This window comes from Capsicum annuum, chromosome 11 (assembly GCF_002878395.1).
Source record: "Capsicum annuum cultivar UCD-10X-F1 chromosome 11, UCD10Xv1.1, whole genome shotgun sequence".
NCBI classification, from domain to species: domain Eukaryota; kingdom Viridiplantae; phylum Streptophyta; class Magnoliopsida; order Solanales; family Solanaceae; genus Capsicum; species Capsicum annuum.
The window spans coordinates 158,175,899-158,191,588 of record NC_061121.1 but is presented as its reverse complement, the minus strand read 5'-3'; the positions used below and the strand labels follow the sequence as shown (position 1 = coordinate 158,191,588).

Below are 15,690 nucleotides of genomic sequence, written 5' to 3'. Positions count from 1 at the left end.
AAATGGAATGAAGGGACACTTTTTTCTTTGAAAAGTGTTTTTTTTTAAAAAAACTTTTAATAAAATATTTTTCAAAATAAGCAAATTTAACCACCTGGATAAACAAACTCTTAGGGGTCATTTGGTGTGAGGTATAAGAATAAATAGTCTCGAGATAAAATGAATAATTATTTTATCCTATGTTTGGTGTGAGGTATTAGTTAATAACGAGATTATTTATCCCACCATTTACACCATAATGATGAGATAAGTTATTTCATATAAATGATGGGATAACTAGTCCCAGAATAACTAACTTCGGGACTAATTATTCTGAGATAACTCTTTCCCAACCAAACGACCTCTTACGATACATCTACAATGATCGTTAATGTTGAGTTGCATCTTCTTATTCAATATCTCTTATAAGTATATAAATGACGGTATTGAAGTAATAAATATTATATATACCATACAAAATATTTGTATGTATTTAGGAGACATTTGATTAAAAAATAATTTATTTTAAAATTAGTTATTTTACTTTTAAGATATAATAAAAGTAACACTATAATTTTAAAATAACTAATTTCAAAATAAAATATCTCATATAGTTTAATCTGATCAAATACGAAATAAGCTACTCTAAGGCCTGTTTGGCTATGAAATTCATAATTTTTTGGAGTTAGAGTTGGAGTTGTATTTTACCATAAATATAGATTAAAGTTATTTTTGAAATTTTGTGAGAAAAGTATGAGTAAAAAAAAGTGAAAATAATTAAAATTTATTTTTCACCTTTTTAAATATAATTTTAAAATTGTATTTGAAATTTTCATGAATAAACACATGCTATTTTTATTTTTTCAGAAAAATGAAATAATTTTTTGAAAAAAATAAAAACTTTTCAAGCCCGCACTGCTACTAATAGAATTAATAATAATTTCGAAAGAGCGGCGCACTGCTACTAATAAAATTAATAATAATTTCGAAAGGAGCGGGGACGTTGGTGGGTCCGTCAGGTCCAGTGTATAATGTTCCCACATTCCATACTTTTTGAATCGAACTCACAGAAAGGCGGGTTGGAAGAATTGGTTTGCTAGGGTTTCAGATTACTCCAATGGCAGAAGCTGCTAATGATGAATCTCTAGCGACTGTTGATGCTTCGCTTTGGTGGGACCCATTCACGCACTTGCTCGCTGAACTCGAATCTGTTTCTCTCTCCTCCGACCTCCCTCCCCCTCTGGTAATTCCCATCCACTCTACTCGTGTAAATAGACAAGGAGTATTTATTTCCTGTATATATTTTTTTGGGTGGAATGGAACAAGGAATTTCTTTCGTGGTTTTGAAAAAACGCAGAAAGGTAGTCAATCTATTTCGGGCCTTTGCATAATGGCAATCCTATACCTAGGTGGTTCTTGACTTGAATTACGAGTTAATCTACAATTAATATTTGTTACATATTTCTATGCCTATGTAGAATTGAATAATTCCTACAGCTATCAGTATGTTCTTTTTTCTTTTATGTACTCATTCCAATTTCTTTCAGGAGAAGAAGATTAAGGACAACCATGCATGGTTTTCGGACACAATTTCACTATTTAAGCCACCGAACCAGAAATCAAGGGAGGCTTTAAACGCTAGCCGACTAAAGATTGGTCTACACCAGATCACTGTAGAAACTGATAAAAAAGAAGCAGCCTTGAAAATTAGTTCTACTTTGGTAAAGATCTACTTTTTCTGGACCATGTGCAAATTTTGGCATTGAACACATATATGGGGTCGTTTGGTACCTAGACTAAATTATCCCGGGATTATAATCTTGGGTTACAATCCCTGGACTATTTTACACCATATGGGAGGTGGTATAAAATAGTCCCATGGTTGATAGGATAAGATGGGTTATACCAAGACTAAATTTGGTATTCGATTTATACCATGTTTGGTTGATGGTATAAATTAGTCCCAGGATATATTTATACCATCAACCAAACATGGTAATAAATTTTATCCATGAGATATCTCAAACTTATCCATGGGATATCCCACCTTATACCTCCTACCAAACGAGCCCATAGCGTTGCGTGGATGGTCTGTACTGGTTTGCCAACACAGAGAGGGGTTCAATTCTAACTTTTTTTGTTTGATATGGTGACTATTACAGTTATTCTACTTCTTGCCTTATTTAGTTTCTTGTTGGGATGAAGTTAACTTCTCATATTTTCGCAGTGTTTAGATGAGGTGCAGTCATGTATTCTTGTTCATAGAACGATTAATCAAAAAAGTATTGTTTCTGATGGTGTCTTCCATGGGCTTCCTCATTTGGTTAGTAACTGAATTCCCTTGCTCTTTCATTCTCTGTTTCTACTCATCAGTATTTTGGACAAAAAGTTTTTATTTATATCAGGTGGAATAACTTCTAGCAATTTACCCCAGGGCTTAGTTCAGTGGCAAAGGTTGATGGACTTGTGACTTAGGTCACAGATTGAGCCCTGCGCCATGTGAAATAAGCTTGTTATTTAAGTGGAGAATGGTAGGGAGTGGGCCCAGGGTTGGTTCCAAATGGATCTAGAAGTCATTGGAAAAAAAGAAAAAAGAACTTCTAGCTTGTTGAGGTAAATAGGTAACTTCTAGGTCTATATCTACCCCCACCACCCCCACCCCAACCAAGCCTGGCCGTATTGAAAATTTCAAGTAAAGGAAGTGGCACTTGGTAATTTACTTCAGTGGTAGTCCTTGTTATTCTAGCTTTGCCAATCAGCAAATGTAGTATACTTGCAATTTAATGTTGAAAACGTAGTAGCGTCTTATTCATTATGTTGAACTACTTGTTGCAGGAAACTGTTTGTTCTACTTGTCATTTGTTTCTCTTCTTTTTTACTGTTGTTATCCAGGTCATGCTTCAGTATTATTTGGAACGACAATGTCTGTTAAAGTGCACGCGTCAGATAATCATGCAAGCTTGTGAGTCTTTCTTTTGGTTGGTTGTTGCTTACATCAATGTTATTTTTAAACAGCTGTAGTAGGAGGTGTTCTGTTTTTCGAAAACTTGAATTTACCTTAAACCATATGTAATTTTCTTTGCCTAAAATAGTTGGTTCAGATTCGTAATTGTAGCTCCAAATTTCGTATATCATTTGTAGCTAAGGTGGCGGTTCGGTATTCGGTTCGGTATTTTCATAATTCGAGTTCGGTAATTCGATAATCGGTAAATGAAAGTAGATATCAAATACCACACCATTAAACTTCGGTTCGGTAATTCGGTAATCGGTAAATTAAATTTTGGTTCGGTATGGAATTCGGTATTACCATGTTAAAGTTGGACATGCTTATAGTGATCCTATTTGGTGATAATAGTGGTGATTTCCAACCAACGTTTTGAGAAAAAATTAATTTTGTTTGGTAGTTTTACACCTCTGAATACACAATTTTACGCTAGAAAAAATCAATTTTGTTTGGTCTTGTTACACGTTGATATGTGTGGCTCAATTAATGAAACACCTTAAAACCTATGTTATTGTAGTTTGATCTAGCTCCAAGAAGGGGAGAACTGGATGTAATACGAATAACATTTACATCAAACTGGATGTAACACGAACTGGATGTAAATGTGATGCAAAGTCATAATATTACTTCTTATAAATATGATGAAGAGCAATATATGTTATGTTGTCTGCCAAGTGCTGAGTTTTTCGATAATTTCCATCTGCTGTTGACATGTGAACACAAGGATTAAGAAGGCTTGACCAAGTCCCCTTGGTTAAAGCCATATTCCGACCTATGTTAGGAATATTAGAGTTGGGCAAGTGCAGCCAACAGTGTGGTGTTATGTATCATGTCATGAAGACTTCTTTTCTGTTGTTCCCTTCCACGCCCTTATTTTCATTCTTATCGTGATATTTTCGTCAAAAGTTGTCACATGTTGGTTGCAAGGAAGTTTGCTGTGTAAAGTTAAGAGTCTACTTTATGTCTATGTTTAATAGTTCAAAGTTTGCTTGAGCAATATTCACACAAGTATGTGGCCTTTGGAGTGTGGACTAGGTATGTGGCCTATGGGTCACTTAACTATTATTGGATATTCGAGAAATACCAAATACCAAATGGTAGTAATATTTTTTACCAATCCCGAACCCAAATACCGTAATTTTAAAATTTTACTCCCAAATACCATCCCAAATACCAAATTACCGAATACCAATTACTAAATTTTTCGATTCGGTACGGTAATTTGGTTTATGGTATTTTATGCCCACCCCTATTTGTAGCTAGATACTTTAGGGTAATTCTTAATGAAATCTTTTGTTCATCTTGCTGCTACATTGTGATGTCGAAATGCTGAGAAGCTGGTTGATGTTTTCCTAAACTTAGTTCTGGTGTTGCAAAGGAGAAAAACTTAGAGCAGTGAACATCAGGAAGATAGTGTAATTTAAATGCGGGTTAGTCATTAGTGAAGAAAGGTGCAATAGAACAAAACCAATAGAAAGAAAATGTATGTAATGCAAGAAAACTAACTATAATTGCAAAATATATTAAAAAATATAGCCAGTTACAATTGTTGTAAATGGTTTATGACAGCTTTCTGGGTTGATATTAATGATATGATATTTGATTCTATTGAAAAAAGATCAACAAGTACAATTTAGTGTAGTGGACATATCTTTTGATAAAGACAATTAAGTGAAATAAAGTTTAAAAATCATTATATGATTTTAATTCAGATGCAACGATGTAGTTTAAATTTTTTACTCATATTTATCAACTAGTTTACAACAACTACACCTCAATCTGATAACACAGTGAATGAGAATCCCTAAACAACAGTATGAACTTAAAATCATTGCGGAAGCAAAAGTTAGGAAATGATTTGGAAAGACTGAACAAGAATTAAAAGATATGAGAAATTCAAGGAAATGGTTCCAAGGACATCCAAGAACGCAAGTTCTAAGGATGGACAAGATCCAAATAACAACGAATAGGTTGACAAATTGGTTATTGGATGAACCAAACACCTTTACGTGGGAAACTAATCAAATTTAGAGGGTAATTGGCCATGAAAACCAAAAATAAATTCACTTTATTTGGAATTTTTAAAGTTGAAGTTTTGTTTGGCCATAGTTTTTGCAATAAATATCTAGAATATAAACATATTTTATTTGAAAAACATGAAATATAATATAAATGGAGTTATGAAAATGTAAAATTTAGAATTTTTTTATAAAGTGAAAATAAGTAAAAGTGAAACTAGGATTTTGGTTGTTTTCCAAATTTACGATGATTTTCAAATAAAGTGATTTTTTTTTGGGAAAAAGTAAAAAATTTTCATGGCCAAATGAGTCGTTAGAATCGGATCTTGACCGTTTTGTGAGAAATGTTAAACAACAATTAATATGAGTACTAATCACCTTCTAAGAATACCAAGGAGAAATCAAAGATATCAAAAAACAAAGAATACCAAGGAGAAATCTTACTACCTTGAAACTATGAACTAGTTAGGTTGAAAGATAGATCCCTAAGGGATCGTTTTGTATATAAGAATAGTACTGTATATGCTGTATTATAAATAGCACTTATTTCGTAGTTTTTATAAATTTTTTATTTGTTTTCAAAAACACCCTTCACAATTATGCATTAAAATACAGTGGAAAAAGTTTGAGGGGAAATTGTGTCTTTAGCTATGTTGCGCGGACTCTTCGGTTTTGCTGCTGAACTCGTCTTGACACGAGACTGACGCGGGTGCGGGTGCTTCCATCGTCTTAGATTCGGTAAAAACGATTTCGGATACGTTGACCAAAATCAAGAACAAATTTGAGGGAAAACATTAGATTATAGACCTGGAAAAAGTTCGATCGGTGACTTACCTGGAAAAAGACCGATCGACGACTTACCTGGAAAAAATCCGACCGATGACTTACTCGGAAAAAGTTCGGCCAGCGACTTTACCGACGACTATAAAGTTGACAAACAAATCCAATTTTAGTTGTCGATGTCTTGGGGAAGAAAGAAATAGTCATACTTCTGGAACTAGTCGAACCAAAGGAGTAATTACAAATTGTTGATGTGATTGGGGAAGAAATAGAGATCTCACGTCTTGGGGAAGAAAGAGATTGTGTTGATGTCTTTATATTTATTCCTCAGAGTATAAAAAGAGTCGATGTTGGTTGTGTCTTTATATTTTTTAATTCTTTATAATATAAAAAGAATCCATATATAATTACATATAGTAAAATAATATTTTAGTTAGAGTATAATCCCACACTAAAAGCACATCAAGTGACAGCACACTCACCAAAAAGTGGATTCTGATTTGTATGTGATATTACCATAGCATTGAAAAAGTACTCGTATCCATACTCGGATTCGCACCCTCGAATCTTAAAATTTAAATTTTGATGAATCTGACTCTTGGATCCATACTCGTCTCAGATATCCACACCTGAGATATCCACACCTGAGTCTGAGCAACTCAGGTCTTTAGCCATGCTAATGCATGCATTAAAACCCCTTGCATCTATACTATGGATTCCGATGTATTAGTTAGTTATACATACCTCAATTCCAAATAGAGTGTACAATTAATAAGTTTGAAAAGCTGTTCAGACGAACACCCGAGGGTGTGGCCTAGTGGTCAATGAAGTAGGTTGGAAACCTGAGGTCTTAGGCACAAATCCCAGCAGAGACAAAAAAAAATTAGGAGGTGATTCTTTCCATCTGTCCTAGCCTTGGTGGACAAAGTTACTTGATATCTTTTGCTGATGGGAGGAGGCAGGTATTCCTTGGATTTAGTCGAGGTGTGTGAAAGTTGACCCGGACATTACATCTATAAAAAAATGTATCAAACAAGGCACTTGTAATACATAAAGCTAATGCATACATTATTTTTTCTAATAATACATTATTTTTTCTAATGCACTCTACCAAACGACCCTAAGTAATCTGCCACGAAGGTTCAAAAGAACTCTCAATATATTATATTCTTCAAAATCTTATTTTCATGAATGAACGAAGCACCCCTTTATATAGTAGTAAAGAAGAGGCCGGTCAAAGAAAAAATAAAATGGAAGTGATATTTCCTTGGGGCATAGAAGGCTTGTCCATGAATGAGGTCAACATAGAATTAAACAACTCTTAAATGTACATTCTAGAAACGAATAACAGTAGATTTGGGCTGCAGTATTTTCTCCATTTGGGGCAGATTTGGGGCCCATTCCATGTTATCATGTACTTTAATTTGGGCCTCCAAATAGATGTTAGACTTGGATAAAATATCTTAATTGGGCTGAAGCTCTTCTTCCATCATAAGGCACTTTTTGATTGCTGATTACAACCCATTGGGCTTGTCTTGAAGTTTCCTTGTTTGAGATCTTTGTCACGGGAGTTCTTGGAACTTCCAAAGCTTCATCAATGTCCTTTAATGACGTTGAGCTGACATGCTATACAATCCCAAACAAGTTGGGGTTGATTTATGAATCTTTACTGACCATGTTCCATATTTAAATTCATCTCAGTCTAACATTGTCCACAATAAAAACAAAAAGTACTAGATATTCTATATGTTTTAACTGGCATAAGAATCTCTAGTAAAGATAAAAGACTCCTAGAAAGCATAGGACCTAAAGTGAACTTATTAACATGACAAAATATATTCCCAATTAATTGGTATCGCCTGTATAAATTGTTTTCGTCTGTCTTGCCCTATGATTCTCTAAGTTTGCATTGATTCCAAGAGATTGGAGGTATTTCTTATGCAAAAAATGTAGTCTCTTATTTCAATTACTAATATATTTGTTAATAACGTTTGTGGAACTGTTTCTATAAAAAGGAATAATGTTTGGTGAACACTTAACATATCATTTTGTTGGCTGTATTTATTGTTTATTAATGACCACCAACACAAAACCCTGGATGATGACCCCCCCCCCCCACCCCCCCCCACCCATATAATAGACCTTTAAGGACACTGCTTAGTTCTTACTTGATTTTACTATGCCACCTTTTTAGTACACTTTAAGTGTCAATTACGGTTTCCAAGTGAGAAATGTAAAATATGTAAACCCAACTTTGAAAGGTTTGCTTAGATTTGAGTATATAATTGCTTCCATGGCGTTTAGATGTACTTGTAGAATTGGTGCAACTAGAAATGCTTTGATCCTTGAGTATTGTCTTAAAATTGGACATTGAGTTCTGCATTATCCCCTTGTCTTTGTTAGAAGGAAAATATTTGCTGTTGAGGAAAATGAGAACTCAGAAACATGGCAGGCATCTATGAACACTTGAGTACTTGTGCATTGGCATGGATATTAGGCCTGATTTCAGGAGAGGCTGATATTTTCACATCACTTTTTTCCTATAATTTGCAGTTTTAAGTTAAATTAGAGAAAATGTACTTTATTATCTTATTTTGGGATTTCCTGTGAAGTGTTTCTTCAAAAGGAAAAAGCAGCTTTCTATGAGATTAAGTTCAAGAATTAATCGTTGCTTCTATCTCTTGATTAGTTTTTTGTTGGAGTAAGAATGAACTGAAGATCTCTCTTTGAACTTACAGTTAATCTTCATTTGAGACTCTTGTCATAGCTTGATATCTTCAAGTTTTAACACGACAATGTGAAAGTCCTACTCAATGATCTGTTTAAATGTTTTGTCAATCTTGATCTTTTCTTACTCTTTTGGATGCTTCTTTTAAGTTCTGAGTACATGTAAAAACGCTTTTGAAAATTATATCTATCTTTTTTTATTACGTTTTGTTTCTCTAACATGTCTCCACCATACTTGTAAAGCATTGTATAAATGCATGTATTTCTTATCTTATTTGCCTCCTAATGCAGTATATATCGCGACAAGATCTCAAGATGCTTCAATTGTAAATGTGTCACAGAAATTGATTTCTGACGGACTAGTTCGGAAATTGTTTTCTGTCCTGCTGGAGAATCTATCCTCCAACTTTCCTGAGAACATGGTAAACTATGTTGTGTATTCAGTATTCAGAATTGAGGTTGTCTAAGCTCAACACCGGTTGTGGTAATAAAAATGCTGGCAAGTTTGTGCATGCATCATGCATGTAATTAAGGGATCAGATTAAGCACTTAGGGGTCGTTTGGTTGGGAATGTAGTTATGCTGGGATTATTTTTTATTGAGTGTTTGGTTTGTTGTATTCAAAGTAATATGCATGGTATAATTTCTAAGAATAAATTAACTGATTACCAAACTACCCTCTATCTTATTTAACTTTTTTTTTATATATATATTTCTTTTCAAACTTTAAATATTTATTCTTAAAAATAAAACTTTCATCTTATTTAGCTTAATTTTTGTGTGTGTGTGTGCATTTTCATGATTATATCGTGTGTATTTTAAAAATAAAACTTTCTATCTTATTTAGCTTTAATTTTTTTGCGCGTGCCTTTCGATGATTATGCCGTGTGTGTTTGAAAAAAAATCTTATTATATCTTATTTAGTTTGAAATAAAAACTTCCAACTTAAGTTTGTTAAAGTAAAAGAGAATTTGTTGTTTATGTCATTCATTTAAACATATATCACTCATATAATATAGAATATTAAAATTTACTCTCTCTCTATCATAACGTTCACTGACCCCAGCCACCCCTACCTCTACGTCACTGACCTCCAACGGTTGGCGCTGTCTCCGGCGACGACGTAGCTACGCCGGTAATAGGTAAGGGCTCTCCCTCCCACGATCCTCTCTCCCCCTAGATCTCCCCGTCCCTACTCCCTTTTCTCTCCTTTTTGCTTTCTAGACACGGCTATCGCCGACGACCTTAGGGTTTCGCTGGCTCGACTCGTTTCCGAAGAAGGGTAAGAGTGGCAGCATTGGTAGAGCAGGTTGGTAAGCAGATAAGCCAGCACCCAGTTCCGGCAAGGTCACTTCGGCGACGTACTGGCGGGCTTGTTCCGGTGACCTCTTTACCGAAAACCTAACCAACAACACATGGGACTATATTGGTGACATCTAAACCACTGATTTCTTTTAGTTACTTCGTTTAGTTATGTTGGATTGTTTTTGTCTCGTTCCTTCTACCTTTACTGCTTATTTAATTTCTTTACATCTATTGAATTCTCTTGAATTTGTAATCTGTGGGATTGACTTTTTCTTGCTTATCCCATCTGCTTTGCGTGTGCCTTGTTTCCCGTTGTTGCTTTGTATTTTCCTTCTAGTGTTTTGTACTTTAGCTACTTCCGACGACTTAATTTCTGTGCATTATCCTGCTCGTCTACTTTCCCTGATTATTTCATCTCCTGAACGCTTCTAATTTGTGCGGTTGACTGTTGCTTGTTCATTACATCTACGTTGCGTATGCCTTGTTTTTCCTGTCATTGCTTTGTATTCCCTGTTGTTGTTATTACTATCGCGGTTATTTTCTTGGTGTAGTGGCTGTGATTGTTGATGGTAGAATAGGGTCATGTCCGAAGGGGCCGGGGCCGGGGCCGGGGCCGGGGCGGGGGCAGTGTTATGGGTGGGAGACGAGAGTAGGGCAGGTAGGGGAGTAGGGGCTAGGTCTAGCGTTAAGGGCGGTAGAGGAGGGCGTGTCGCTAGAGTTGATAGGCTGAGGGTTGGGTCTTGGAATATAGGGACTCTCCAGGAAAGTCTATAGAGCTGGTAAAGATTCTGAGAAAGAGAAGATCAATATGGCGTGTGTCCAGGAGAATAAGTGGGTAGGGTCTAAGGCTAGGGATGTGGATGATTACAAGCTTTGGTACTCTGGAAGTGAGAGGCGTAGGAATGGAGTTGTTATCTTAGTAGATGAAGAGCTTAGAGGGCGGGTAGTGGAGGTGAAGAGGATAAGTGATAGGCTGATGTCTATTAAGTTAGTTTTTGAGGGGTTTACCCTGTACGTGTGAAGTGTGTATGCGCCGCAGGTGGGCTTGGGTGGGGAGGAGAAGTTGCGGTTTTGGGAGGACTTGGATGAGGTGGTTAGAGGCGTGCCTAGCTCTGAGAAGATTGTTGTAGCAGGTGATTTTAATGGACACATCGGGGCATTTCCGGGAGGCTTTGGCGATGTGTATGGTGGTTTTGGTTTCGGGGAGAGAAATAAAGAGGGAGTTGCTCTGTTGGAATTTGCGAGGTCCTTTGGGCTGGTGGTGGTGAATTCGAGCTTTCCAAAGAAGGATGGTCACCTGATCATCTTCCGAAGCGCGATAGCCAAGACCCAAATTAACTTTTTGCTTCTTAGGAAAGGGGATAGGGGGTTGTGTAAGGATTGTAAGGTCATTCCGAGTGAGAATCTTTCGACTCAGCATAGGCTCTTGGTGATGGACTTGGGAATAAAGGAGGGTAAGAAGAGTAGGGGTGAGGAGGGCCGACCGAGAATTAGGTGGGGCGGCTTGACGCCGGTGAATGCACGGGAGATAGGGGTGAAGTTGACTGGTATGAGGGTGTGGAAGCGTAGGGGAGACATAGATGGTAGGTGGGATAGGGCGGCTACGTGCATCAAGTAGATTGCTAGCGAGGTTTTGGGTGTGTCTAGGGGCCGGGCCGGGCACCATAGGGGGGATTGGTGGTGGAATGATGAAGTAAAGAAGAAAGTGGAGACTAAGAAGGGGGCCGTATGCAAAGTTGGTTGAGAGTAAGGATGATGAAGAGACGCGGGTTTTTAGGGAGGAGTACAAGCTAGCAAGGAAGAAGGCTAAGCTTGCCGTTACGGCAGTTAAGACGACAGAGTTTGAGAGCTTGTATGTGGGGTTAGAAGAGAAAAGAGGGAAAAAAAAGGTTGTTTTGACTGGCTAAGGCTAGGGAGAGAAAGGGCCGTAACCTAGACCAGATGAAGTGCATTAAGGGGGAGGATGGTAGAATTTTTGTGGAGGATGGTCATATTAAGAAAAGGCGGCAGTCGTATTTTCATAGGCTTTTGAATGATGAAGGGGAGGGAGTTATTGAGTTGGGTGAGCTGGAGCATTCGGATAGGAAGATCTGGAGGACGCGTATTAGGATAGAAGGCTAGTGGCTTTTTCTGTAGGTAGGATAGAGCGTTACTTGGCCGGTGCAATATTTTTGTTATGCTGCATTACGATTGCTTACTATTCTTTGTTTACTACTCCTTATAGGTGGCGTATTTATGTCATGCCATATTATTCCATGCTTTGTGTACATTTTTGATGACTTATCTTATCTTGAGCCGGGGGTCTATCGGAAACAGCCTTGCTACTTCTCCGGAGGTAGTGGTATGGACTGCGTACATCTTACCCTACCCAGACCTCACTATGTGGGAATACACTGGGTTTGTTGTTGTTGTATACAATATTAAGAAAACGAGCTGCAGCACGTTGAGTGAACTTGCAAGGCATTTGCCAAAATAAATAAATAATACTTATTTGTAGAGGAAATCTTTTATTTGTATCAAGAATCACCTTTTTTAATAAATAAATAGAGGCATTTTGCCCTATAAAGTTACTGCTTACTAATAGCTACATGTAAGTAATAATTCATAAAAAGTACAATTAATAATCTGAATACATAACTAGTTTACCTGCTAGGCTGCTACACAACTTAATATACATTTAGAAATTTTATTTGAATATAGGTAGGGGTAATTTTGTCCTTTTATAAATTTATTCCAAAGATAAATTATGTGGGATTGTTATCCCACCAATTGAGTGGATAACTTATCCCGGTACTATTTATTAGTCCCGGGATAAGTTATCCCGAATATTGCCAACCAATCATGCATTAAATTTTTTTTATCCCGGGATTATTTGCTTTAGCACCTCACACCAAACGACCCCTTAGTGATAGATATATGTTGATGTCTTAACCACTAAGAATGGTTTCTTGGCTTTTTGTCCACAAAAAAGCAAAATAAGATAGTATGAGTGCTTTATCTGCGAAGAAAAAGGATCGTGAAACTTCACCTACAGAGGTGACTCCACATAGTTGTTCAATTTTCATGGTCTGTTTTCTTCTAATAATATATAATGATTTGAATACTCGTGTATTAGAAAGGAATACATCTTTTACCTTTGAAAGAGAGAAAAAAAAAGAATGGCCTGCACTGTTGGATCATGATGCATAACATGAAGAAAGAAGAACTGTTTTCTTGGTAAGTAATTAAACATTTTATCAATACTTGCACTAAGCCAGCACCATAAGTTGTAATTACAGATTGTGCTAATCTTTCATTGTATGTAGAAATGTATGTTCATCATGTACAATAACAAGGTTGCACAAAAAACCTCATAAAAATAACCATCTTCGTTTAAGGCTATGTATGTATCCTCTGTTGCTTTCTTTCAAAAATCCTGCTATTTCTTTCAAGCCATATAATCCACCAAAGGACGGTTTCGTAAGCCTCTAGGGGAATTGGATCTGATGTAATTGAGTATAATTACACAGTTTGACTTGTTTGGATGACCAGGTAATTGAGTGTAATTAGCTATGTTGCACGGACTCATTGGTTTGGTTTTGCCGCCGAACCCGACGTGATGTTGGTGCGAGCGCGGGGTGTGTCTTCGATTCAGTTGAACGAATTCGGAGATGTTGACCCAACATCAAGAATAAAGTTGGCTGTCGTTGTCTGAAGGGAGAAAGATTGGGGACCATAATTATTATCATCGACGGAAAGGAGAAAATCGACGACTATTGTCATTGTCGGAAGGGAGTAATCTGGTGATTGCTGTCATCGTTGGAAGCATTGTTGTGAAAAGCGATGAAGCGCTTGCTTTAAGCGTGAAGCGAAGCGAAGCGACAGTGGGTCGCTTTTTACACTTGAAGCGTTGGGGCGAGAAAAAAGCTCTCGCTTTAGGTCCAGAAGCGATGAAGCAAAAAAAACGCAGAAAAGCTTACTTAAATGGATATTTAAGTTTTTTTTTTTAAGGGTTTTATTGCTTTATTTAATTAATTTTACTTAAAGCCCTTAAGTGACTGTACAACAACTGCATTGTTGCTAGTGCAACTTTTCTGGAACAACTGCTGAAGGTATGCGACTTCTTCTCTATTTCTCCTCTTTTTCTTCTTCTTCTTCTCTATTTCTCTTCTCCTCTTCCTAGTAGGGTTTTCTAGTTTTTTTTCTTCTTCTCTATTGCTCTTTTTCATCTCTGTTTTTTCTCTCTTCTTCTTCTCTGTTTTCCAATTCTGTTTTACTTTTTTTTTTCCGCTATATGTAATCTGACTTCAAACTTTGTTTTTTTCTTTTTACCTTTTTTTTTGTTGTATTTAATCTGACTTCTAGCTTTGTTTTTCTTCTTTTTACTTTTTTTTTTGCTGTATGTAATCTGAATTCTGTTTATTAGTATATATTTTTAGAATAGAAGTTCTAAACTTTTTGCTGTATGTAATATGAATTCTGTTTATCAGTATATCCTTCTTGAGGAATAATATGTAGAATAGAAGTTCTAAACTTCTTTCTGATTGTTGGTTTCTCTATTTGTGTTGGTTGATTAAGACGCAAGACTGATTTTTTTAGTATTTTAGTAGTTTGCTTGAATGCTTGTTTTTTTTTTAATTTGAGTATTGAAAGATTATGTTATTTTATTTCTTATTGCTCTGACTTCTATTTTTATGTGTCTTATTCCTTGTGATGTTATGCCATCCCTCTTGCTTCTTATTTAATTACACTTTGGTCTACTTTTCTTTAACTTGAGCTGGGGGTCTATCGGACCCTACTTGGTTGGGAATACACTGGGCTTGTTGTTGTTGTTGAAAGATTATGTTATTTATTAAGCTCTTGGTTATTTATTTATGCATGTTTAATATTTTAAATTTTGTACTAAATAGCGCTTTAATGAAAAAAAGCGTGCGCTTCACACTTCTCGCTTTTGTGAAGCGAGCTCTCGTCGCTTTTTTTCGCCTCTCGCTTTTCAAAACACTGGTCAGAAGGGAGAAATCGGACGACTTCTGTCATCGTTGGAAGAAAGAAATCCGGCGACTGTAATTGTTGTCGTTGAAATTTGAATTGTTACGGGGAAGAATGACGTTAGATCTATTCAGTGGATTTAATAATTATTTTATTTTTAAATATAAAAGGATTTTTTATATTAACATAGTAAAAAAATATATGTGCATTTTGGTTTCCCAAAAATACCAGTACATACTCTGTAGTACTCCTAATTGAAAAGGCAAAGTACATCGCGAGGCCCCTCAACTTGGCGCCATCTTTCGCTTTGGCACTTAAAGTGGACGTTGTTCATTATAGGCACCTCAACTAGCATACGGCTGTGTCATTTTGACACCTTTTTGCAGAGTTGGCATGACGTGTGTATTACACCTACATGAAGGTGCGTGGAAGCGTTTTTTCGACTGATGTGGCGTCCAAGTTGGTCCACAAATAGTATATTAACTCAAACCTTCTACCTCATTTTTATCCACCATTTTTGTCAATCTTAAGCTTATTTAATGATAAAAATTGTTAAGAAAATTTAAAAATTGTATACGCATTTAAGGGTTCGTGAAGATTAGATAATAACCACTAGTTTTTTTTAGTCGTTTCTTTTCTTTTCAAGCATTAAAAATGGAGAAATAGATTTAGTTAAAGGCAATTTTTTTTGGTGTCATTTATTAATTGATTGATTTTTGCCTTTTACTGGTTTATATCTCACTTCTGTGTATGCTTTTTTTTTTTGATTGTTTGGTTTGAGATATTAATAATTTTGTTTAAAGATGGTTGGCGGATTATTTTAGCTTCATCCCAAATTGAGCTTGATGCAACTCTCTTTTTTTGGTTCCCATTTCCCCGCCTTTAATAACAGTTGTGTCACTTTTAGTTT

General features: G+C 36.1%; 1 protein-coding gene across 11 annotated transcripts in view; it reads left to right on the top strand.

The window, feature by feature from the left end:
* The first annotated feature begins 939 nt into the window (after positions 1-939).
* Positions 940-15,690, top strand: part of LOC107846383 — a 76,390-nt gene continuing 61,639 nt past the window's right edge. For 8 of the 11 annotated variants that reach the window (XM_047399035.1, XM_047399033.1, XM_047399036.1 and 5 more), the window contains exons 1-5: positions 940-1,222; positions 1,527-1,700; positions 2,207-2,302; positions 2,872-2,941; positions 8,800-8,930. In XM_047399035.1, the coding sequence (XP_047254991.1) occupies positions 1,097-1,222; positions 1,527-1,700; positions 2,207-2,302; positions 2,872-2,941; positions 8,800-8,930 (597 nt within the window). In that variant the 5' untranslated portion in view covers positions 940-1,096. Of the gene's footprint in view, positions 1,223-1,526; positions 1,701-2,206; positions 2,303-2,871; positions 2,942-8,799; positions 8,931-10,783; positions 13,029-15,690 lie in introns of those variants that run through there. The other 3 variants (XM_047399037.1, XM_047399039.1, XM_047399038.1) reach the window with 3 other exon arrangements.